General features: G+C 32.2%; 1 protein-coding gene across 4 annotated transcripts in view; it reads left to right on the top strand.

Annotated features, from left to right (window-relative positions):
• LOC129227750 (terpene synthase-like) overlaps nucleotides 1-25,181 on the top strand; it is a 36,043-nt gene extending 10,862 nt beyond the window's left edge. For all 4 annotated transcript variants that reach the window (XM_054862373.1, XM_054862365.1, XM_054862358.1 and 1 more), the window contains 8 exons: nucleotides 4,033-4,118; nucleotides 5,423-5,586; nucleotides 11,156-11,257; nucleotides 14,209-14,269; nucleotides 15,417-15,495; nucleotides 17,113-17,215; nucleotides 21,255-21,369; nucleotides 24,978-25,181. In XM_054862373.1, coding sequence (XP_054718348.1) covers nucleotides 4,033-4,118; nucleotides 5,423-5,586; nucleotides 11,156-11,257; nucleotides 14,209-14,269; nucleotides 15,417-15,495; nucleotides 17,113-17,215; nucleotides 21,255-21,369; nucleotides 24,978-25,053 — 786 coding nt within the window. In that variant the 3' untranslated portion in view covers nucleotides 25,054-25,181. The remainder of the gene's footprint in view (nucleotides 1-4,032; nucleotides 4,119-5,422; nucleotides 5,587-11,155; nucleotides 11,258-14,208; nucleotides 14,270-15,416; nucleotides 15,496-17,112; nucleotides 17,216-21,254; nucleotides 21,370-24,977) is intronic.
• The last annotated feature ends 374 nt before the right edge of the window (nucleotides 25,182-25,555 follow it).

Below are 25,555 nucleotides of genomic sequence, written 5' to 3'. Positions count from 1 at the left end.
AATATCCTGCTAAACTATGATTAAAATAGCTTAGCCCCCCTTACGATTTTGCATATAGGCGCCCATGATCAAATTGTTTGAAGATAGAGGACTTTGAGGCAATTATTATGGGAGGTTTATCGCACACTGTAAACTACCACAGGCCTAGGTGAATTCAGAAACAGTATTTTCAACTGCTGGAAATTTGTGCATTAAAATAAGTTCCAGGCTTAGAGACATTTCATCAGATAAATCATATTTTTTACTATTATTGATTTTTTTTTTTTTTTGCAACATTTTTTCCTTCATTTTATATTTGTTCATGGTATGTTTTCATAAATAAAACAATTTTTGCACAGAATTATTAAATATGGCAGCAAAACAATATTTTCGATATCTTTTTGAGAAATTTCTCATACCGGTTTTCGGGTATCATATTTGAAAATGTGGGATATCATGTTTAATTCATGTTAAACTGAATACCGGAGCTGCAATTTTGGTCCAGTATTGCAATCCCTAGTGATAGATATCAACTAAAATTTACAATATACTTGCTTAAAAATATAAATGAAATTTTATTTCCAGAAAAGTTATTTTAAATCCTTCATATTGCCTAATTATTTGCTGTAGTTATTTTGCTATTGAGCACAAGCCCCACTTGAGCGCTTTCAAAGTTTATTATCAAAATAAGCTACCTTTTTACTTATATTTCATTGAAGCTTATGAAGCTTAGTCTAATCAAACATTGATGAACTAGTACTTCTAGCACTGCTTCTATTTAGAGGGGAGCCCAATTTTTGGGGGAAGGTGAAAATAAACAGCAATATTAGTTAAGTATTTTAACCTTTTGTATATTAATTCATTGTAAAACCATTTGTGTTCATTCATTACCTTTTCCCACAATTTTAATCCAAATTGTTAAAAATGCCTACTTTTTACTCATTAAATTGAAATAATACTTCTTACAGTTATTTTGTTGTTTGATTTTTTTTTTTTTTTAAATATATAGGGGAACATGGGGCAAAATGAAATGATGAAATATTTACTCTGCTTTTACCTCCACATGTCTGATATAATTTTAACTATGTAGTACCATATGTAATCTATTCCAGTCAGGAAAAAATACCGCCGAAGGTTAAAGCATTTGGTAATACAAACAATGTTTAAAAATTGTTACTCATATTGTTGTAATTCAAAAATTATTTTTGTTACTATAAAATGATAAAGTTCTTGTTATTAACATTTTAAATATTAATTGAGATCTCCTAATATTCAATGTAGTATTAATTTAGTTAATATTAAGCTTATTTGTATTTTAAATAAATTGTGCAATTAGTCAAGTACGTATGGGGCAAAGTGAAATAGTTTGTTTCATTTACTTACTCAATCATTTACTATAAATCACTTACATTTAATTTTTTAATTAATTCAATTACATTCCTTCATTAAGTAATTCACTTATTTATTCATTCATTCATTATTTTACTCGCTCATTTATTTTTATTCATATATTGATTTATTTGTTTATTGTTTCTTTATCTTTTCATTTATTCATTCAACCTATCTTTTACTGATTTTTTTTTTTTTTTTTGATCAAAAATATGTTTTATAATTTAATAGAAAATATTTCATTGGAAAAATATTTTATTTTTCATTTTGCCCCATGAAAAAAAAAGGTAAAAAATTTCCACTTTTTTTTTGAAAACTCAAATTTGCAGCCAAAAATAAAAAGTTTCAACGCAAGTTTTATTATAATATACAATGTTCTTTCCTTATGGACTGTAATTTTCAAAACAAATCTCTAATTTGTTCATTTTAAAAAAGACTTATCCTGCCTGATTACGGAATCCAGACAATTTAATCAGTCTCTATCCCTAAATTACACTCAGGCAAAAACAGTGCGGGGGTTGTATTACCAAGTCGTAAGATATATAACAAAAACAGTGTCATGATCTTAGTATAACATTCATTTCTTTCGAAAGCTTAATTGCATACTCGTGGACCATCAAAGTATTAAAAAAGAACTGTTAACATAACTGTAAAGAAAATAGGAAATCCAAGCAGAAAGAAAAAAGACAATTCATGTTTGAATTATTTTACTAGAAAAGTAAAAGGAGAATATCAATTTTCAGGGTATTCAAAACCTACGAAAAAAGTGCTTCTAAATATTAGTTCACACTTCAGAGATTGAAATTGCACACTATGAACTAGAAAAGTTTTGTTCCTGTTAAGGTTTTAAAATAGGACAAGGCCTTGTACATTGTAATTCAAAAGTGATAGTCAGACTTAAAATCATTATTTTGAGGAAACTAGTTTTTTTAATTGTTTTTTTTATTGTAGAGATACATATCTTTGATTTTCAAGAATAATATCTTCAAACATGTCAAACCCTTCCCAGTTTTTTAAAAATATCAATTTTTACTCATAATTGGAAAAAAAAAGGCAATTCCTCAGTTTCAGTGTTTTGAATCTTCCACATGTGGGTTTTCTCAGATTATTTTGTACAGGGTTTGTACGGGTCATGGAAATCCTGGAAAGTCATGGAAAAAAAATAAGCAAATTTCAGACCTGGAAAAGTCATGGAAAATTGAAATTTTCATTCAAAGTCATGGAAATTTTTTCCAAGTCATGGAAAAATGTCTTGGGCCAAGAGAAAGTAACAGTATCTAAAAGTGCACCAGAAATATTGTGTGATTTAACAGTATTGCTTCATAAAAGCTACAAAAACTGGAAAATTAAACGATGCGAAAAACAAATCTGAATTTTGAAATCTCATTGCATCCACTTCTGTAGCAGCCGCTCCTCTTTTTTTGCAGTGTGATTTCACTGCTTGGACGTTACTCATTTTGAATTTACCATTATTTTCAACACTAGTTAACTTCCACGTTCTTGATTTTGTCACATCCTCTTTTAGAAACGCTATTCAATTGCATTCGATTTTGTTTCCATCACTCGTAAAAAATTTATTATTGAATTTATCAGAGTTTATCTTAATTTATTGAAAGTTTCAGAAAATAAAGATCTTTAGTCTGGTGATAGAATACAGAAATAGGAGAATTCGAATACTTTTAAAACCGTAGTGCCCAACATATGGCCTGGAAAACTGATCCATGCAACCCACTGCTACGTTCAACGTCAAAAATCGAACATTAAGTTCTGGAATTTCTGAACCTATAAATTTATATACATTTGAAAATGTGCAAATTAGTAAACAAGTACATTTAAACCAGAAGATCTATTCACAACTAAATTTTTTTTTTAAATATAAATATCATTATTAGAATATCATTTATTATTTAGAAACATGAATTTACTAAACAACGTGACTTTACTTTAAAAAACCAAAATACTGTCAAGTTATGTGGATGATTAAATTCACTGTTGGCACTAAAAAGCAACTTTTGAAGCAATTTATTGAAACTTAGTAATAACTCATCCAACCTTTGTCAAATTCATTAATATTCTGCCTGTTTATAAAAGAAATATTAGAAATTTAAGCATCATACCTTTTGTTTCACTGCATTTTTACTTTACTTAAATTTAAATGATGAAGACAAAAAAAAAAAAAAAAAAAAAACTATTAAACATTTAAGCATTATTATATTCCATTCACTGTATTTTTTCTTTACTTAAATTTATATGATGAAGGCAAACAAGAATAGTTTAGTTTTTTAGGAGTACACTAATATTTTTTAAATCACAAGTAAGTGCTTCGATGAGGTAGTGGCATTAACTTAGTGCTCATTTCTAAAAATTGGCAAGTTTGACATTAAATAGTACCTACTATTCTCTTTATCTAACAACGTCATGAAAATATTTACGAAGTCATGAAAAAGTCTTGGAAAAATCATGGAATTTTTTCATCCGAATAGAGTATGAACCCTGTTTGTAGGAAGGGGTCTGAGATATTTTGGTCCAATACCTAATATATCTGTTAATATAGATTTTGTTTGGAAAAATTATATCTATGTAGTTGTTCAATGCATATAAATTCAAGTGCATATTCGTTCCGAAATTGTAAGAAAGTAATTTTCTTGTCAACTCTTTTTAAAGGCATTTAATTACTGGCTTAACATTCCAATGGACAAATGTAATGCAATTGGTGAAATAGTTCAAATGCTACACAATGCTAGTCTTTTGTAAGTATATTTCTTTCTGATGATATAGTTCATTAAAGATTTGAATTTAATTAATGTATTCTTACTGCAAATACTTTCAATGAAAATATTGCATTGGGGAATATTCTGGAATAATTAATGTTTTGCTGTCAACTTTCATCTAATTCATGCACCATTTACTAGTGATTATCCAAAATGAATAGAAATGGAAATTCCCAAATAACAATAATCCTGATTAGAGCATTATGTATAGAAGAACATTGAAAGAGTAAATTTTGCATTTAAAATGGTACCACTTTCTTAATTTATTAATGCTTGCTTTAAGATAGCAATATTTTCTTCCTTTCAACAATTTTTCACTATGTAGACTTTTCAAAAATATATAGGGTGCCCGTAAAGTCGTTGACACATTTTAAAAATTCACAGAAAAGCAACAAATTGTCATATAAATATTTGGTTTGCCTCTTAATACTTCATATGTTCAAGAGTTTTTTATGACAGTGTATAAAAAGGAAAAAGTAAGTTAATTGCTGTATCCTTATAGTAAGAAAAACAAGCCTCATGGTAGGTGTTTAATCATTTTATTAAACAGAAAGCAATACCTTTCATTGCCAGAGTTCAGTGTGGGCACCTAATCTCATGTTACCTAAACCTGAAGTTTTAATTTATAATGGCTGTCTCAATTTCTTTTGTCTCTGTTATTGATAGTTACCAGTCACATGATCTTTTTAATTTCATTGAATTTCCCCTACCAAAAAAAAAAAAAAAAAACCATCATACAATTGTGGTTCTTTATGGCAAAATTCATTAGAAATTCAGCCTTTTTTTCATCCATAAAGTGTCTTAAGTTTTATCAAGAACTTCAAGGATTTTGAAAGCTTAACCGTTTTTCAAACTTCCACACAGGATGCTATATCTGCAATGCTATTATTGCAAAAGTAAACTTTCTTTGATAATATAAGTTCGCCATAAATTCATCTAAGAATGTGGGATAAATTTGCAAAATTGTGATGCATCAACACATCTAAGGTTAAGAAAATAGCTCAATTAGATCTGCAGAATATAAAGAATTTGGATTTTTCAAGGGAGCCCTATTTTGAACGCTTAGATAAGATAATTTTTTGTGAGACTTTGTTAGGGTAATGTCGTCTTTTGGTGAGATTAGCTGTAGATAATATAGTTCGGAAAAATATTTCAATTGTGGCATTTTTATTGTAATTTAAAGTTTTATCAATTGAATGATTTGGCAGATTATCTTTAAATTAGCTTTAGTGTTTATTTATTTATTTTTTTGTTGTTGTCTAATTTATTTATATTTTTTAAAGGGTTGATGACATAGAAGACAATTCTAAACTACGTAGAGGCATTCCTGTAGCCCATCATATTTTCGGCGTAGCAAGTACAATTAATTCAGCTAATTATGTGTATTTTTTGGGATTAGAACGAACCTTAAAACTTGGTCATCCTAAAGCAACTGAAGTTTTTACTGGTAAATTAGACATTTATGTTTTTATTTCAATAAAATGAAAATAAAATTGCATGATAATAATGTCTTAAATTACGTAAAAAACTAATAAATGCATGTATGTGTATTCTCTGGGAAGTACAAGGAACAAACTGTTTTAGCTTTATTTTAGATGGCTTACTTTTTTAGCTAAAAAAGCTTGGCAGGCACGTCATTTCGATTTTTCCAGGAGGCATGGCATGAGAGTAAAGGGTTTTCTGTACACTCAATGCAAATTTAATCAGAAAACAACAAAAACCATGCCCACTTGTATGTAAAAACATAAATTTTTCAAAGGGCGTTGGGGGGGGGGGGGGGCTAAATGAAGAGCCTGGAGCTAAGTATCAATTATATCTTATAAGAAACATTTTCAGGAGTTTAATTTGAAATTAAAGGGTCTTCCCCCACAATGAGTTATTGTCTGCTCCTATGCAATGAAAGGAAGTTCTAATGCATACTTTTTTTAAAAATGATAATGTACATGAAGGCTCAAATGGACTTGACAGCACTTTAGCAAGTGTGGGTGCAGATAATGGGCATCATTGGCCTCTGTATGTTGTTATTTTGCTCGGCAGTACAACTGTACAAAAGGTGCTGTCAAACTTTGTTTGAATATTTCGGTAGATGTCCAGTTTTCTTATAATGTAAAATTATATTCTGTTCATAGTTAAAAATTAGATCTAAACTTAGGATGTCTATAGAGTGCCAAATTGCACATTTAATACGGATTTCTGAAAATATACTGACTATTCTGTAATTTTCAGATAGTTTTAAATTATTTATAATATTTTGATGTTAGTATTAACTTTAAATTTTCTTTCATTTGAAAAAGAGAAAATCATCCTTCATTTAAACTGTGTTTTGAGGTTGCAGTTGTGACACTTTTATTAGGAATTATAATTTAAAGTAGTTGCATTAATGAAATGTTGTTGTTTAATTCATGTTGTTTTTCAATACTTTAAACCTTAAATAATATAGGTTTTCATTTTAAAACTTATTATTGTAATTCTTTTCAGTTCTTAAAAAGACTTGAAACTTATAGCAATTATCGGATTTTGAAACTGATGAATGAGTGAAAGGTATGTTAAAGCTTTGAGGAAAACATTTCATTTCATGCTAGAATTGTGAAATAATATGTTGAATCATAAAAATTTATGCTATCTGCTAGGAAAAGTTCTCTGCTCTGTGAATGTCTGTTAACATCGGATTTCATTGAACACTTACCTTTTAAAACTTTTATTATCCTAAACACATTGCTACTAAATTTTCTTTCTTCTAGCATATGCTGCTGTAATGTTTTCCTCTGGCTTTGCATACTTGATTTTCAATTTTTTTGAAAGTGCTTTCCGTGAAGCTTAACACTTGGTGTTTGCTTTTAAAAAATCCTCAATCCTACCTGTTGACAACTTGTAATTTTTCCGGGAAATCAAAATTCAATTACACTGGTAGTTAAATAGTAATTGCTTAATTTTGTTCTGATAGTGATTCTTAGAAACCCAAAAGTAAATTACAAAACATTTTTCAAGGTGATGAATTTATCAAGCTATATTCATGATGAATTTATCAAGCTATATAACTTTTATTGAGTTTATATGTCTGAAAAATATTTTTAAATTGTGTCTGTATGTAGTGTATTCCTCCGTATAATGTCATCTTCTAAATTCAGAAAGCTTCTATGGAAAACCTTGAGATGATATTTAAATACTGTATTACCCTGCATTAGTCGGCATGCCACAAAATTCAGAGTTCACCAGTTTTTAACCCTTGCATGGTCCTCTGGCAAACCAGAGGGGGAAAAAAATAATAATTTGAATTTTGACATTTTGAGTTCAAATTAGATTTTTTGCAATCACTTGTGCTTGTGTATGTAGATGTGTTTGTTTGTGTCTGTGTGCAGGTATGAGTGTGTGGGCATGTGTGTGTGAAGGTGTGCATGTATGCTTGTGTGTGCAGGATATGGACGCAACCTGGAGATGGTTTTCGCTACAGGAGCAGCATCGTGAGGCCGGTTGACGGTGGTGCTGCAGAGGGAGGCGGGGGGGGGGGGGGAAATAAAATCATAGAAATTCAAAACAGTCAAATGAGAACAATAAGCAATGTGATTGCTCAAAAAAAAAAGGAACCACAACATCAAAGATGGTCAAGTGAGAACGATAAGCGATCGTGATTGCTCAAAAAAAAAAATTGAACATCTTGAATTCAACATCTTGAATTCAAATTATGTTTTTCGCTATCACGAGTGTGTGTGTATGTAGGCGTGTGTGTTGGGGGGGGGTATGTTTGTTTGTGCGTGGGGGGTATGTGTACCTGTGTGTGGGTAGTTGTGTGTATGTGTTGGCAGGGGTCTGTCCAGGATTTTTCACAGGGTCCGTTTTTTGTGAAAAATCAAATAATTTTGTGAAAAATCAAAAAATTTCGCAAAAAAAAAAAAATTTTTGTTAAAACGAAATTTTAGAATTTAGAGATGGCACAAACTGCATCAATCAAACTTAAAGTTGAGTGCTTTCCTCTTCTACGTCGAGAAAAGCATTCTGGATTTTTTTTTCTGATATTTGGCGGGGGGGGGGGGGCATCGCTCTTTCAAGTATCAATATTTATCTACCATTCTGCATTATGTTAAATTATACTAGATATATTTCTGTACAGTACTTAAAATAATTGTAACAAAAATATAAAAATAAAATAAAATTCAGAATAGGGTTCAGCATTCAACTTTTTGACCCAAGACACTCTTAAAAAGCACAAAATTTCGTTTAAAACTTATAAATTCCGTGATTTTAACAAAAATAAAAAGATATTTCAATTGTTTACCTCTTAACAAAGCGTAATAATCATTAAAAATTTGAAATATCGGATTCTCATAGCGGATGCAAAGAGATCGCAATTCTCAAAGTGAAGGCATCAAAAGTATAAAAACAGCTTGTAAAAGAAATATTTTTGATAAAATTATTTTAAAATTGCATTTTAGAGTCCTATGATTAACATATCAATAATATCTGTGGACACAGTTGACCCAAAAAATAAAATAAAATCAACCATCTATTTAGCATTTTAATTTTTGACTCATAACAGAAAATGGAATTTTGCTTTAAAAACTTGAAATGAGAGTTCTAACAGAAATAAAGAGACTTTTCATTCATTTGAATCCTAATAAAGCGAAGTTAGCTTGAAAAAAGAACAAAATATGATTCTCATATTGGATGTTAAAAGATTGCATTTTTCAAAATGTAGACATCTAAAGAAAAAAAAAACTGTAATTAAAAGAGTTTATTTAAAGTTAATCATCCTTGTCAGCATCGAAAAATCAAAACCCATATAATTTTCTCCCAAAATAACAATTAAACATCGCACCACACCGTAAAAACGCAAATATTGACAAGCTGGCAAAATGATGAGAATATTTTCTAATCAAGTCATTATAAAGGTTCAACGCCAGACGCTAAGTGGTGATAATTTTGAAGTTGGTAACACTATCTGAAGCGATCATATTTTTTCCTTACCCTTACTATCCTTTTGCAGTTCTAAGTTCATTTCGCAGATATATATTATTATTGTTTATTAAATCATGAAGGGAGAAAAGTGTTTACCAATGCCTTTTAAGAAAAGTTTACAAAAACACTGCTGCTAATTAGCTGTGATAAAACAAACAACCATTATATTTATTTGGCAGTAGCAATTATTTACCACTTGCAGGAGCATCCCAAGAGTGGCCGATTTTTTTTTTTTTTTCAAAATTAGCCGATTTTGTATAAGCTGATCCCTCTAATTTGACTTAAAAAAAGGTTCCAAAAATTATCGGTTTATACACAGAAATATGCGTTATTTTGCTTTCAGATTTGCTCTTTCAATATACAATTTGACAGATCCGATCTTGTTTATCAGAATTTTGTGAAGGGTCTATTTTGTTTGATCGGGATTTTGTGAAAGGTCCGTTTTGTTTGATCGGGATTTTGTGAAAGGTCCGTTTTGGTTCATCGTATTTTTGTGAAGGGTCCGTTAACGGACCCAAATATCCTCTGGCCAGACCCCTGGTTGGTGTATGTGTGTGCAGGTGTATGCGTGTGTGTAGGCATGTATGTGTGTGTGTGGGTAGTTGTGTGTTTATGTGCGGGGGGGTATGTGTATGTGTGGGTAGATGTGTGTATGTGTAGGTGTCTGTATGTGTTTCTGTGTGTGTAGTTGTATGTGTAAGTGTAGGCAAGTAATCAGGTGGAGATGGTTTTCGCTAGAGGGGCAGCATCGTGAGGCGGGCGGTCGATGGTGGTGCTGCAGTAGGAGGCGGGGGGGAAATAAAATTATAGGCATTCAACTGTCAAGTGAGAACAATAAGCAATCGTGATTACTCAAAAAAAAAAAAATTAATTTGAATTTTGACATCTTGAATTCAAATTATATGTTTTTTGCAATCACGAGTGTGTATGTAGGCGTGTGTGTTTGTGTGTGGGGGGTATGTGTGTTTGTGTGTAGGGGGTATGTGTATGTGTGTGTAAGCATGTGGGTTTATGTCTGTGTGCAGTCATGAATGTGTGGGTAGTTGCGTGTATATGTGTGTGTATGTTTTTGTGTGTGTATATGTGTGTGTATGTTTTTGTGTGTGTGTATGTGTAGGTGTCTGTCTGTATGCGTGTGTGTATGTGTGTGTAGTTGTGTATGTATGCGTGTGTGTAGGACATGGATGCAACCTGGAGACGGCTTTCGCTATAGGAGCAGCATCGTGAATAGCCGGTTGACGGTGATGGTGCAGAGGGTGGCGGTGGGAAAATAAAATGATAGCATGCCAAAAACAGTCAAATGAAAGCAATAAGCAATCATGATTGCTCAAAAAACAAGGTTTGGAAAATACATTAAATACCATGTAATAAATATTTGTTTAACATAAAAAATCTGTTCCATATATTATCTTATTCATATTAATAAAAGTTTTAATTTTGTTAAAATGTTAAACAGCAATGTTGTTCTTATTATTGCGATAAGAAAAATCTAATTGAATCTCTCTAATTAGAATTTGAAATATTTAATTAAAAAATTATAAATGAGTCATTTGTAATTCAATTACTCTTATTTCTTCTGTGTCATTTTAATGGGATATAACTAAATTGATAGTGTCATGCGTCTATATGAAATACATTCATTTTATCTCGCTTCTTGTTCTCTTCTTTAAATAAACAAATTTTTTCTGTCTAATATTTTTTTTTTGCAAAAGGATTTCCATGGCATGCCGAAAAGTTCAAATTTCCTGTCATCCTCAAATTTTATTGCATACCTGCCAACTCTACTGGGTTCCTGGTTTTTGATCATTTCTCTTGATTGTGTATATGGTATAAGGAACATTTAGTTGTACTAAGAAGAAGAGTAAAAAATCCCTATTCTCCCCTAAATAACTGAAAAATGGTTTGTAATATTCCTGGATTTTTTAATCATCAACCGGATATTTTTTTCAGTAGATGTTGGCAGGTATGTATCGGCATACTAGGGATGCTGTGTAATATGGTATATATGTAAAATCTTTTTAAAACTCTATTATTGTAATGAATACCTTAGGACTATTTTACAGAGCAGTTACTGGAACTCCATCGAGGGCAAGGAATGGAAATTTATTGGAGAGATAACTTTTCATGTCCAACAGAGCATGAATACAAAGAGATGGTCAAAAGAAGTGAGCTTATATTTTATTTCTTGGTAATTTGAAAAAACAAAATCAATACAAATTATTGAATTCTTTGGATTGATACTTTGTTGTTAGAGCCAAAGTTAAGCTTTTTCTTTTTTGAATGAATGATAAAAAGAGTTCTGTGCTCTCGGGGGGGGGGGGGGGGGTCCTTAAAATGGTAGTCTGTATTCGATCCTGGGGTGTATCCAAAGTTAGAAATTAAGATGTAGAATTGAGATGTTATTAGTTCCATTCTTCCCAAAAGGGGTGTTTCACTCTGGCAATATTTTGTAATAATTCAAGCAGGGTTGGCTTTCTGCCGGCAGAAATTAGTTTTTGTTGTGCCAGTGGCAGAAACTGGTTATAACCGGTAAAAACCGGCAGAAACTGGCAAAAGCTTAAAAAGGTCTTTAATAACTCAAGTAATTAGTAAATGATATTCATTTAAGTAAACTAAAAAATTAAACATCATTTCATCATTTAAAAAAATAAAATCTCATGCTAGTGCCCTTGATTTAGTTCAGAAAGGGAACTTTCCAATTGCAGAGGCTTGTAGTATTTGGATTAATTTAACGATTAATTTAACAAAGGATAAAAAATCATACAGGGGTGCTTAGGAAAGAGGAGTGACATACAGAATTAAACAGGCATTACTGATTGTAATTTCCTCACTTCCTCTAAATTGTTTGTGATTAAAAGTCATGTCATGTGCTTCAAGAAGAAAGTGCCAGAATTTTACTTGCCTAAATTTTGTACCTAATGTCACAGCTTTGCAAAACAAATTGGCCCCATTTCTCAAAACTTATTTTTCCAGTCAAATTTATACCACAACCCCAGTTACTACATGGTGGACCAGTTATACAATAAATGAAAGTTTCACGAACATTGCTTGCTCCTTGATGCATTGTCTGCTAGCTCGTCTGTTTTAAGAATATTCTAAAACTTCTCCTTTGTGCGTAGTAAATTAAGAACCTGTTTAGATTTTTGAAACCACCTTTTATAAGAATCAATTGCAGGGTCCAAGCAATGTAAAATTTGATTTTTAATTGCGATAATTTTGTTATAAAATTACAGTACTTTGGTTAACAATTAGTTATTTTTCCCATGCATTTTCTGTTGTATATCAAGAATTAATTTTTCATTTTGTGAGTTTTTGCCATGCCGGTTTTAACCGGTTTCTACCAGTGGTTTTAACTGCCTTGGCAGAAACGTGCCAACCCTAAATTCAAGTAATTGAAACAGAGCTGACCACTGTTAAGATCATTGTTGGAATATATTTGCAAAAGGTATTGATAAATAAGAGAACACTGATTGAAAATCATTTGAAAAAGCAAATTTTCACTCTACCAAGAAAAAATGAGTATAATATAAAGCTAAATCTAAAAAATTGATGAAGGGTCTAAATTTTTGAAATTTTGTATAAAAAGTTAAAAAATGATGACTGGATGCAAAATCATAGCCATCAAACAAATATTTTTGGGTTCAAAATGCAACTAACATCTGCTAGTTTTGATTCTTGGATGTGTTCAGAGAGGATGTATTCTCAATTTCCCTCCCCGAGACCAAGGGTGCAGAATAGGTCTGATTTAGGGGAAATTTTGTTCCCTTGTCCTGTGTGATGAGTTTTCACTAGTGATGTGCCGGATCGTTAAAAAAAGTAGATCTACGGATACGGATCATTCGTGTCAAGATATACGGATACGGATCTCAAAATTATTTTTACCCAATTCAACTATCCAAGTCTATGATTTACTCTTTAAAGAAATCTCCATTAAAATCGAGGGAGAGTTGGAAGGAATGGGCCAGCGCTGCATTAATGCTTAGATGGAATGAAAAATTATTTCTAGCTTGCTCAATAGATGTAGGATACAGGAACAAGAGTGTAAAGCTGCTACTGGACAGGCTAGAAATAATTTTTCGCATTTTATTTCAGCATAAATGCAGCGCTGACCCATTCCACCCAACTTACTCCGACCGACGAAATATAGAGCCAGGAACACCTTTACAAACAGTAAATACAATAGAGAATTTAGTCTCACTTTTTTGGAAGGATGCCAAGAAAAACAAAAATGAAGAATAACAGAAACCCCAAATCAATAACAAAAACTAATATTAAATTATAAATTAAAAAACCAAAACATTTCCCAGAGAGCCGACCACATATTAAGATGAATTTCGCGGGTCAGATTACACATTTGTTAACAAATATGAACTGACAGCAGGTAAAAATTTTAAATCATTGAGCTTTTTCTCCTTATCTTCCTATTATGAAATCGCTACCAATCACGCATATAAAGGCTTTAGTTGGAAGTTTCAAATAAATGTCAAACGCAGAAAACTTCGTTCTTTCAATTAGGGCCAACATTTTTAACGTACAGGTAAATTTTTACAACCCTAATAGTGAAAAACATTCAGTCGGTTTTTAATTAATATCTCCGGTAATTTAAGTTCTACAAAAACAAGGCCAAGCTAAGAACACTTTTGATCAAGTCACCTTTTGAACGAAAAATGAACTATCAAAATCGGTTTATCTGTTTAGGAGCTACGATGCCATAAAAAGACACACTGACACACTTTTAAAACTTATTTCCCCTTCTTTTTTGCAACCAGGGGGAGGGGGATACAAATTGGCTTCTGAAATGATACCTTAAAATTTAAATAGGGAATAAAACCTAATTTAAATGGAATTTAAGAGTCTTTTATTTAAATATTTAAAATTTTTTAGAATGAAATGATCCGTTTAAGATCCGCCAAAAAGTTATGGATACAGATACAGATCTTTATTTTCCCTCAGATATCCCGAACATCACTAGTTTTCACTCATATTTTAAGCTAACCCAAGATAGTGAAAATAGTCTGTCATACTTTTTTTTAAATGTATTTGGTAAAAATTATATTTGTCTTATTTGGTCTGCATTTTTATTTTGAATGAATGAAATTATTATTTTTTCTTTTAGAAACTGGTGGGCTTTTTGGCCTTGGTGTTAAGTTAATGCAGCTATTCAGTGATAACAAAAGGTATGTGTTTAAAGTACTATTAAAAAATTACTTTTAACTTGTTTGCATGAATAAAATGTTCTCAAAATAAGCTTTAAAAATTGCGCAAAAAAGGGGGGGGGAGTAGTGAAACGAAAGAAAAATTTGTATTCTTGCCTGCAAATAATACAATAAAGTTCTTGCATATAAACTATATTGTGCCTGTGGAGAATATTTTCTTTTTTTTTCGGAATTTCTCTTTTTAAGAGCCTGGTTATCTTTTTGTAAGGCATTTTTGTAACTCCTCTAAAAAATAATTGATGTAATAAGCTCACAGCTTTTAGTAATGTTAAAATAAGAAACTTGCATGACATAAGCTTTTATTAATTCCTTAAAATTCAATTATAATAATGATCAATAATAATTGATATTGGATTAAATGCTGTTACTATTTTCATCGAAAGCACATCTTGTATTATTTAATGCAGAATGTTCTGTATACATTGGGTAAATGTGATGGAACACTTTTCCAGTAGTACTTTTCGGGAAAAATTTTCTTGAAAAATAATATTTTAACTTAATTTTTATATTGATTTCCATTCCTACACTAAGCATTCTTCTTATTATTTCATTTCTTTATCAATCATTATTGTCCATTAAATTTCACTGAATTCTATAATAAAAACTAAAGATTAAAACCATTATTCTCTCTCTCTCTATCTATATATATATAAAAAAAGAATAATCAGACTGCAACCTCTATTCTGCCTTCGCTGTGCATCTTTGTTACTTAACCTTGCGTTTGTAGCCTACAGAAGCGAAAGTAGTGGCATCAATCAGCTTCACCTCATGAATCTGATCTGAGTTTGGCGCCATCGTCAACTTCATGATTTGACCAGATTTTTTTCTTTGAAGGGATCATTAAATCATTTGCATCTTCATGTAGTAAAATATTAAGTCTTGCAGTATGGTTGTACACTAAAGCCCATGGGGCATTTAACTCCCTGGTAGCCCCCTTTAGGACTTACTCTTTTGCACTGACGTTCCCATGCTGGAACATTTGCCAATTGACCCCTGATGTTAGTTATTTACATAATTGATTGGAAAAGTGTTTCATATACTACTTATTTCAATCTTACTTTTCTTTGAGAAGTGCATGTTTGTAATCAATTCGCTTTTTTTTTTCCAGTGATTTCTCTAAAATCATTGCAGTCATGGGGTTGTACTTCCAGATTAGAGATGACTATGCAAATTTGCAATCAAAAGAGGTACTCATGCTTTTTTAATGCATTCTTATACTGTGCCCTTCAACTAGCATGGAATTTCCATAGTTGCTATGGAAATAAGTCATATTCAAATTCATAATGAATGTTTAAAATGATTTGGAAATACCAACACCCAAACGATTTTTAATGTTGTATCCGTATTTGTAAACTTTTTCTAAAATTTATGTGTCAGTGTCAGTCATATTGTGTAAGTGACAAGCTATGTTTGAGATTCTTGTTCGCAAGACAATCAAGTTGATAGGTGGCCAATGTTGTAGGGTATGGTCTTTATGATACAGTTAGTGTAATAAATCCATATTTGACAAATATACAGTTTTTTTTTCTTCCAAAAATTACTGGCTTGTGAGTCTTTATTTAGAAATTACTGGTATGTGAATCTCTAGTAGTTAAAGTGTATAAAGCTTTTGTGACATGTAACACAGGCATGTGCCCAGGATTTCAAAATGAAAGGGGTTTCATGATTTTTCATCCTTGCAGAATTCTCAGGAGGGGACAGTAATGTGTCAAATAATTCATTTTGGGTTACTGATCACAGTGTTTATTTATTTTACAGCTTACAAATCTTTTTAAATATTTTTTTTTTTTTGGAGCATACTGCAAGAAGTATTAAAAATTTTGAACATTTTTTTTTGTTAACATGTTGTGTAAATTTAGTTTGATACTGAAAACACAAAAGTTAATTTTGCTTTAATGTATATGTCTTTTATTTTACCTTTCATTATTTTTTCCTCAATGGGAGGGGTTTAATCCCAAAACCCATTCCTTTGGACATGACTATGTGTTAGACAAAAGCTTGTAATAATTCTTTTATCAGAACCAAACATGAAATTAAAGAAGAATTTATAATTTTAGTAAATCATTAGATTTTCTTTTATAATGTACTAAGTTTTTCATTTTTCAAACAGAATTCTCTTATCCTTTCCTTTGGTTATTGCACCCTCTTGGCCCTTCATTTAAAAAACTTTCTACCATTATGCCAATATTAGATCAGTAATTAATAAATGAAGTTTAGTGTGACGTTTACTAAAGGAATGCTTGCTTGTGAGCCTTAAATGATTTTTAAATTTTACTTTTTACCCCAAAATTAAACATTTTATCCAATGAGCAAAGAAAAAGGGGGGGGGACTGTAAAAGCATAGTACTGTGTGAAATAAATTAAAAAAGCTTTCCTAATATCAAAGCAATGTTTAAAGTGCTAGAGGTAGTATTTTTAATTCATTTCTGTGCACACGTACAGTTTTATATCAAAAGTAGGCATGCATAATTAATAGCATCACATTGGTGTAATTGTGCTATAACATTTTTGTTCTTCTTGATTTCAAGTTGAGACTTTGATTTCAAGTTAAAAGAGTAAACTTTTTATATGCACCTTTCCTTTATTTCTTTCAAGAATGGATTACATGTTTTAAATTCTCAGGATATCTCATAAGACATGTATCTGAAGTTACTATAGTTGGTACAAACCAAACCTGCCAGCATCGTAATGCTGTGATTAGGATATGTGTAGCCTTCACAATGCTGTCAGATTATCTTTGCCCTAACTATTGTTCATATAATATGCATTTTTTTAAATTTTAAATTAAAATATTTCTTTTTCAGTATACTGAAAACAAGAGCTTTTGTGAAGATTTAACAGAAGGAAAATTTTCTTTCCCTATCATTCACTCTATCAGAAGCAATTTGGATGATCCTAGGATTATGAGTATCCTTTGGTTTTGATTATTACATGGAAATTTCTTCATTATTTTTGGCAAAATGATCTTCAAAGCATCAATGAATGTGCACAGAATCCCCCCCCCCCTCCGACCAACATTTTTTTATTTAAAAGAAATGCCCAACAGCTGAGTTATAGGGCCCAGAGACTTTCTTTTCTTCCTTATTTCGAACTCATCAACCTGCTGTAACTGAGCTGTTCAGTAGGATTGCTTTCAATTCTTTGGCTATGGGGTTGTAACTTATGGCTTTAAATCATTTTATTTAAGGCTTTCAACTAGTTTGTTTTGTAGCCAGCTTTAATTTATTAAATTCCTGAATTATATTATATAAGGTAACCAATAAAGTTCTTGCAATTTTTTAACGGTTAAAAAGAAGGGAGCTTACAGAAAGTATAGCCTATTGTAAGTCATCGAAGTGATCTCTATCAGCAACAAGGACCTTCTGCCAACATGTGTCTAGCTGTGCAATCCGCTAATGGTAAGAATCGACGGTATCGGAAGCAAAGCAGTGCTTTGCGTAAGACTGTTTCAATTGTGAAAGATTTTCACCAAAGTTGATTGTCCAGGGAGTGATAGAGGAGGTAATCTGTTGGAGCAAGGTCAGGTAAATATGGTGGATGGCACAAAGTCTCCCAATCAATTTGCCAAATCATATCCATGGGCACCTGTGCCACAGGCGGCTGTGCATTCTCATGCAGGAGGACTATTTCCTTGAGATTCATTAGTGATGGCTCCTTTAGTTGTAATGCCTGTTGCACATATTGCAATTGCTGTGAATATATGACCACAGTGATGGTTTGGGACGCTGGAAGCAGCTCATAGGGAATAACTTGGTTACTAGTCGACTATACAAAGCATGATCTTGCGTGGGTGCATTCTGTATAGGTGGTCTCGTCAGTCTTGTGGAGCAAGGGGCAGTGTCTTTTGATGACAACCAATGTTTGGAACTCTTGGGAATGTCATACAGGACTGGCTTTTCATCACCAGTAAGCACTTGATCAAGTATGGATGAGCTACTGGGCTGAGAAAGCAACAGCATGCATACTGTCACTAATTGATTCCTATGAATTCTTACAGCTTGTGCGAAAGCTACTCCTTTAGCCTATACAACTTACCTAAACTGTGCAGATGAAGTCCAATTGTTTCATTAGACGCTTGAAACTGTCTTGCAAGTTCACCACATGTTTGGTTACTGTCCTCATTAATGGCAGTCTCCAGGGCTTCATCATCCAAGACTGGTGGTTGTCCACTACAAAGTTCATCACAAAGAGACAAATCTCCAGACCTGAAATTTTTAGAACCATTCCCTTGCTGTACTGTCACGCACAGCACTATCCTCAAAAGTTTGACATATGCGACAAGTTAATGCAGCAACTGATAAAGTCAACTTTAAAAATCATAGAGCAGGGGTCTCCAACCTTTTCCACTAGCGGGCCACATTGTAAATTTTTGGAGACGAGGCGAGCCGGTTCAACAATATTTTAGCTCAGATGTTCTATTTAGGTCTAACCCCCCCCCCCCCCCGTCCATCACGAATAAATTTTTCTATATGTATTTTAATTAAGCGCTCAGTGGTGGTTTTGAAAATTTCTGTGCTTGCTTCTAAGTTGCTGTATTTCCTTGTATAGTGGCCGCCGCTTATATGAATCACGCTTGATAGACAGTTTTGATTCCATAAAGCAGCTGATTCAATTAACCACTGATTCAATTAACAGGCGTCCGCTGTACATATTTGCTGTTAGCTAATTTAAATTGTATTTTAAGTGCCAGTAAATCTCTAATAACATAACTACAGGGGGTCTTGTAAAAATTAGAATAGTACAGAAAACTGAAATAAAACGTATTCTTTGTCACAAAATAAAGTGTTTTTTTTTAAGGCTAATGAGTGAGTGATACAAGACAAAATCATTGAAATGTACTACAAATTTATTTTATTGAATTAATAATGATTTAAAACTTGGAAATAAATGAGAACACAAAATGTGCAAGCTTTTAAAATATTTTAAAAAGTTAAAAAAATAATGAGAAGATTGTATTAGTTTGATAAAATTTCAGTCCATTCAGAGATAAACTTCGTAGTTCCAATCATTAAGAGGGATTTTAAATGTTCTTCTGATTTAATGTACTTTAATTTTGAAAACGTCTGTTCACATTTGTAAGTGGATGCAAAAAGAGAAAACATAGCTCTAGCATGATTTTTTAAATTCTTAAGTCTTTCTGATAGAGAACTGTAAAATGGAAGTAGGTTACTTTTCTTGTGGCATTCCTGGAAAGCTGTCTTGACAGGGCAGGGACCATCGGGACAAATCCTCCCCCGAAATTTTAAATTATCTCCAAAAAATAAAGAAACGAAGACAATCTAATCGAAACTCTTCCTTCGATTCCTCCTTCACTATCACTTGGCCTTGTTATACAAATCTTCTTTCATTCAGACCTCTTCTTCTTTTCGCCCCTCCCTCCACACCACCATACATTTTTTTTTTTTTCAAAATTTCAAAAAGTCCTCATTTTTTCACACCTTGGTCCATTACTGATTGCTAATGACTCTTGTTACGGATAACATTTTAAAAACATTCTTTGATATACACTTCAACAAGAGGCGTAACAGATTTACATGATCAAAACTATCATTTTTAATCCTATCATACTTTTGATTACATGCTCAATTTTGTAGATTTTAATAAAGTCAGCCTTTAAGAATATTAATTTATTTTTTGAGGTGGTGAAAGTAGATTACTTTTCAACTGTGACTATTTTCACTTATTTGCATGAAAGTTATTCTAAAAGCCCCCGACGCATGCATTTGTAATTGCAAACATGTAATAAACACTATCAAGTGTTATAGACCGTAAAAGTGTACTCTTATTTTGTGAACTCCCTAATAAATAATTCCGATGGAATATAAATTAGTTATCAAGTATTAATGAAGTAATTAATTAAAATAATTATTTGATAACAATTTTTAAAATACATCATTGTTTAATTTTTGCAAACAACATAATAAACATAATTTTTAAATGCTATTTTCCCACTTGATTACGTGTCCTGGAACCACCTTTGCCTCGACCATGTCCCTCCCCGAAAAAATATCCTGGCTACGGCCTTGTGTCTTGAGTAAGTCATTAGTTATTAACTCAATGACGTTCAGTTGCATTTCAGAAGGCACCTTGTCAATATCACAATTAAAAGGGTTTTGACAGAGTTTAATTTCGTGTGATGTACGGTCAACGTCTTCAAAGCTACTTGTGGGAGACTTTTGATTTCTGTTGTCAAGTTTTTTCGCAAAATTCAGAATCTAACATTAAAGTTTGGCTACATTTAAATCTGGTGTCAGCCTCCCTCTCAGGCTGAGCTGACCACTAATTAAACACTGGTGAAGACAGGAGTGAGCACGTTTTCCTGGGGCCAGAAAATGCCCCATGCCAGGGGACTAACGGGAGAATGTGGCGCGGGGATAAGACATCTGTTCTCGAAAAGAGAGATGGGTGCTGCACTCATAGTTAACGGTAAAAAATGATTAAAAATAAGGGTAAAAAGATTTTAAATAATTGATTGTAATTAAAAATAATGCCATTTCCAACAAGACTGTCTCTGTTCCAAAAAAAAGATTAAAAAAAGTTTGTAAGCATTCCATAGGCCGGACAAAATCTGTTCGCAGGCCATAGGTTGAAGAACCCTGTCGTAGAGCAAACAATACCGAATGAGCTCCTTTGACACTTCCATTTTGCTACATTACCGTATGATGTCTGCTAGTGCTGGTCACCCCGACCGGTGTTTAAAACACGTGATTTGTGACAGCCCCTAAATCACATTACTCACTAACTCTGTTTACCTATTATCATTTCTTCCTATTGGAAAGTAAAAACGGCAATAACTTTATTAGTTACCGTATGCATGGACATGATGAGCATCAATGTAGTTAATTAATATATCATATTTTGTAGATGTTCGTGCTTGATATATTTGTTTGAACTTATGCTACTTTTATCAATTTCCATTTGTTTGGATATCTTGACAACGATTCAGACATAATCAGGCAGCGTACTACAGATGTAGAGATTAAAAAATATGCCTTAGATTTGATGGAAAAGTTGGGATCGTTCGAGTATAGTCGAAATGTTCTCAAAGAACTGGATTCTCAGTAAGTATATATTCTAACAAGTAATTTTTGCTGCATTTATTGATCGATTTGTTGGACTAGACTTTAACATGGTTAACTTGGATATAAAAAAATTTAAAAAAAAAATAAGTTAAAAGAGGAGTGGTTGAAATAGTCTTTTACAATTGTAGCACAAAGGGATGTAAGTGATAAAATTAAAAATTTGGAGATAATCAGTACACATGGTAGGTGAACCTCTCCTCTGTCTTGGGGCAAGAGATGGTACTAGTAGCCCTGGTAGGTGCTGCTATACAGCATGATTTAGAAGACAATTTCGGTGAAAGCCTACCTGGGATGTTATCTTTAAACGTGTTTTACTCAAAATTTTAAAATGTCCACTTACATTCTCTCCTCAATTTATCCTAGTGAACAGTTTGAAACGTTTAGTTTTTTTTTTTTTTTTTACAATATACATGAATGCTTTTATTTCAGGATAACAATTGTCTCTGGCATTCATTGCAATTCATTGTGATTGGAACATTCATTAGGGATATCCCCTGACCAATTTTATGCAGAGTAGAGAAATTTTAGAAATGTATTATTGAGTTTAATGTGTTTTAAAGGGGTATGCAAGAATAAATGTATACAGGGAAGTCAATAAAAAATTTGATTTTAAAGTAGAAAGGTGACTTCACTCAATGCTTTGTACTTGGAAGATATATTTTTTTAGAGGGAGGAGCAGATGCTATATTGTTTGACTATTGCAACCTTCTGTGTATTCCCATGTTGTAAATGTTTTGTTTGATGTGTTTTGTTTTTTCCTCAACTTGATACAAAACGTTGACAGGCTATTTGCTGAGTCTCCTGCCTAGCCCGTTTTCAAGAAGGGGATTTGAAAAACTTTGGAGGGAATCTTGGCTTAATGTAGCGTTTTGAGATGATAAAAATGTAGGTCTGTCGGGTCTGTCTTTCCGAATAACTTTAGAGTGAACGATCCGATTCAAAGAAATAGGTTTTGTTCGAAAAATATTGACACTGTATACCCATCTTTCACTTTTTGATTTGAACAATTTTTCATTCAATTTTGAACAGTTCAAAAAAAAAAAACGGTTGAATGAATCAACCAATTCAAGCAAACTTTTTTGTTCTTTGAAAGATCTTGGCAGAGGCACCTTATTCCCATATTTCACTTTTTAATTTGAACAGTTTTTCATTCAATTTTGAACGGTTCAAAAAAAAAATCGTGAATAAATATTTTAATTTGAACCAAGTTTTTTTTTTTGAAAGATCTTGGTGAGGGTTCTTCATTCCCATCTTTAACTTTTTGATTTGAGTTAATAAATTTTAAGTTAGAATAATTCATTCAAATTTGAGCAGTATAAAAAAAACTTTTGAGTGAATTTTCCGATTCTGGCGAATTCAATTTTCTTTGAAAGATCTCAGCGAAGACACCTGATTCCCACTTTCACTTTTTGTTTTGAGCAATTTTTTTTCTCCAATGTTGAACATTTCAAAAAACATAATGTTAGCGTCTGTGGGGAAATTTAGGCAAATATACAAGGGTCAATTCAAAAGTAAGGTTCTTATCGATTTTACAAATATACAGCACTGCCTATTCTCATTGAAATCTATATCGTTGGAAAGAAAAAACATTTCTCTATTTTTATACATAATTGCCATCTTTTTCTGTGCGTTATTGTCGACAGTATCGAGTGTCACAGAATTCCAACACCAGAGTGAGACCTGACAGTCAACAAACCACTCTATTCTTAAAGAATAAATACCTTTGTGCTGAGAATTAAAAAGTCAGTAATCCAACGTTATTAAGCACAAAACTTGCAAATGATTGCAGACACGTGTTTCGGTGTTACAAGGAACACCTTTTTCAATGCAAAGAAGTGTGAGCTTTTGGATGAAAAGTCATCCGAGAAAAGCTCTATTCTTGATTGCAGTTTGAAACTGGAATCTAGTGATTGCCATTTGTTTCCTAAGTTTAAGGAACACTTTGATGGCCAACGTTTCCAGAGTGAGGTCGAAGTCAAACTAGTATGTTGTGGCCATCACGAAACTTTCTTCTATATTTTTCTTTTTTTTTCTGACCCCTCCCAATGCTTGACAATATGCAATATTCCCAACAAAAACAAAATTACACATGCAAAAACTAGACGACCATCCCAATGTCTGAATTATTGCAAAAGCAAAGCAAAGAGCGAAAATTGAAAGTTATTTTAAAAGCCTTGCTTGAATTAATTATAAATATTTTATTTGTTAGCAAACATAAGATGGCAACAGTTAAAAATTTTAAATCATTGAGATAATATTTCCGATCATTTCCATACAATTAAAATCACAAGAAATACACAGACGACAATCTATTATGATTTATCTTTCTTATTGTTGCATTAATAAAGCTATTTTTATTCGCAAAAAAAAAAAAAAAAAAAAAAAAATCAACACCTCTTGGAGCGATTGGCGTCAAAATTGAACCAAAGTCTGTTTACATATGGATTCACATATATTCCAAATTTCAACCAGAACGTAGCATTACTTCTTGAGATAGGGCACTCACAATGGAAAAAAAGAACGGGTGATTGCGCTACCCCCTTTTTTGCTGTTGACACAAAAATAAAATCAGTTCTTATACCCACTAAAAGCTACTTGCCGATAAATTTTTCTTTCATTCTGTTGATTATTTTTTGAGATACAGCAGTCACAATTGACGACAAAAAACATTCTATAGCTCAACCCCCGTTTGAGTTATTGACACCAAAATTGAATCAGCACCTGTTCCTGTTAATGGCAACATATGGACCAAATTTTGTTTGATTCCGCTAGTTACTTCCTGAGGAATAGCAAGCACGCGTAACTCAAAAAACGTCCCATTGCTCCACCCCCCTTGGAGGAATTCGTGCCAAAAACCAATGGGCACAAGTTCACATAGGGGCACATATGTGTACCAAATTTCGTTCGATTTCATGCATAGTTTTTGCTGTAGAGCGGCCACAAAAAACTGGTCACACACAGACGTGACACACACACACACACAGACAGACATTTTCCAAAAATGGTCGAAATGGACTCAGCACACCTCAAAACGTTCAAATCCGTCGAAATTTGAAAATTTGCACGAATCCAATACTTTCTCCTATATATTAGATATAGAAGAAAGTAAAAAGGGGTGAAACGCTTCCTCAACGGGTTGGCGGTAGAATTCTGTGACATTAAATACAGAAATTAGGGCACTGTTGAAAATAATGCACAGAAAAAGATGGCTATTGTGTATAAAAATAGAGAAACTTTTTTTCTTTCCAACGATGTGAATTTCAATGAGAATATACAGTGCTATATATTTGTAAAGTTGATGGGAACCTTACTTTTGGATCAACTGTCGCAGATCCTGAACCTGAAGACAGATTTGCTTCAAGCAAATTTTTTCTTCAAAAAAGCTCCTGACGAGGAACATGTAAAGGAAAAACAATTTTTATTAAGTTGTATTTAAGATGTAAGGGTTGTTTTTGAATGTTTCAAAAATTCCTTTCACTGATTAATAAAATTATTTATTGATTGGTCATTGATTGTTACATGAAATTTTGAATGTCGAGACTTGTTTTTTTTTTCTATTTCATGTTGTTCTTATAATTTTTTGATAGGGCTAGAGAAGAAATTCAGCGTCTTGGCCATAATGCATTTTTAATAGCAGTGTTGGATGAACTTCGACTATGGTGATTTTTTGCTTTGTATTGATCTTAAATGTGATACTCAGAATAAACTTTCAAAGTCATGATCACTTTACATCTTGAAATTTATTTAAACAACATTATGTAATTATTTTTAAACTTTCCAAGTAAATAAAATTTTCATGCAAAGTGTTTGTGTTCATTTTCAAAGCATTTTATAATATGAAAAGTTAAGTTGTTGTCTGTGGCAGCACTTTATAAATGGAGTTTTAACTCCCTTGGCACAGTGTCCTAAATTTTGCCAAGTGTATATTAGCTACTTTGTACGTGGAATATGCAAGGAGGTACAGAACCTACTTGGAGTAAGTGGCACATGTCTGTCTTAGCTTTAGCAAAAAATTCAGATATTGTCTGCAAGAGTTGAGCTAAGCTTCAGCTTCTGCTAGTCTTTTCAAAGAGCTCTATGTAATTTGTCAATTTGTACAATCATACACTATACTTACTGCAAATCAAAAACTGTATATCAAGTTTTTTTCGCTTAGACACGAAAA

The sequence above is a fragment of the Uloborus diversus genome, chromosome 1 (genome assembly GCF_026930045.1).
Source record: "Uloborus diversus isolate 005 chromosome 1, Udiv.v.3.1, whole genome shotgun sequence".
Lineage (NCBI taxonomy): Eukaryota > Metazoa > Arthropoda > Arachnida > Araneae > Uloboridae > Uloborus > Uloborus diversus.
This window is presented reverse-complemented; position numbering and strand designations above follow the sequence as displayed.